The following is a 1,055-nucleotide window of genomic DNA, read 5'->3' as shown; positions in this document are numbered from 1 at the left end:
ACACCATGTCCCTCTGAGGTGTAGTACAGTATAAAGTACACCATGTCCCTCAGTGGAGGATCTCTGGATCTGGTGAAGACCAACATGGACATCGAGGACTTCAGGAAGGCGACCGGAGCTTCGTCGGTCATGTTGGCTCGAGCCGCCATGTGGAACGCTTCAGTGTTCAGAGACCAGGGACCTCTTCCTCTGGAGACCGTCATGGAGGACTACCTCAAACACGTGAGAACAACCAATTTAGAGATTTTGGTCTATTTTTCTTCTATAACTCGTCTTCTTTCAGACTCGTTGAAATAAAACGTTTATTTTACTACTTTGTTTGTTTGTGTCTGTAGATTTCTACTAAATTCACCAAAAGTTACCGTTGCATAATGCCTCATTTGCATATTTAAACATAACATGTCAGAAAACTTGTAATACAATAAATAATCATCTTAATGTGAGTGATGAAGAGGAGAAGTTTCATGTTGATATCTATGAGTTCATTATATATTTTTACCATATTCACCTGTAGAGTCTCCTCTGAAGTGTAAACCTCTTACTCTACTACTTTCTTCTTCTTTGCTGGCTGTGGTTTCGTAGGCGATCCGGTACAACAACCACGCCTTCAACACTAAGTACTGTCTGTGTCAGATGCTGAGAGAGAAGGTGGAGTCTCCTGTGGGGAAGCAGGTGCAGGCGGCTCAGAGCAGCGCGGAGCTCAGGTACGACCACTGGTTTTTGTTTTATTTATTGAAATGACTCGTGGTGGTTCTGACGCCAGTGACGTCGTGTGTTTTTTGCAGCGAGGCGTTGGGGCTGCAGGAGTTCTATCAGCAGACCCAGGACCAGCTGCAGGCCAAGAGGGACGCCCTGCAGACCAGCAGCCGCCCGGAGACGCTGGTGATGGACGGAGACGTCACCACCATGGCCGTCAGGTTTGAGCGGTGAGTCAGTGAACCTCAACGAGAGCTCCTTCTGTTTGATCTGTAGGACCGCGAGGTAACACGTAGGACCGCGAGGTAACACGTAGGACCGCGAGGTAACACGTAGGACCGCGAGGTAACACGTAGGAC

General features: G+C 48.0%; 1 protein-coding gene across 1 annotated transcript; it reads left to right on the top strand.

The window, feature by feature from the left end:
- Nucleotides 1-6: 6 nt before the first annotated feature.
- On the top strand, nucleotides 7-1,010 carry LOC116381001 (tRNA-dihydrouridine(20) synthase [NAD(P)+]-like). The gene is made up of 3 exons (XM_031842796.1): nucleotides 7-222; nucleotides 583-704; nucleotides 786-1,010. The coding sequence occupies exons 1-3, from the start codon at nucleotides 43-45 to the stop codon at nucleotides 928-930; spliced, it is 447 nt and encodes a 148-aa protein (XP_031698656.1). The 5' UTR covers nucleotides 7-42; the 3' UTR covers nucleotides 931-1,010.
- The last annotated feature ends 45 nt before the right edge of the window (nucleotides 1,011-1,055 follow it).

The sequence above is a fragment of the Anarrhichthys ocellatus genome, unplaced genomic scaffold (assembly GCF_004355925.1).
Source record: "Anarrhichthys ocellatus isolate YVR2014 unplaced genomic scaffold, GSC_Weel_1.0 scaffold10569, whole genome shotgun sequence".
Lineage (NCBI taxonomy): Eukaryota > Metazoa > Chordata > Actinopteri > Perciformes > Anarhichadidae > Anarrhichthys > Anarrhichthys ocellatus.
This window is presented reverse-complemented; position numbering and strand designations above follow the sequence as displayed.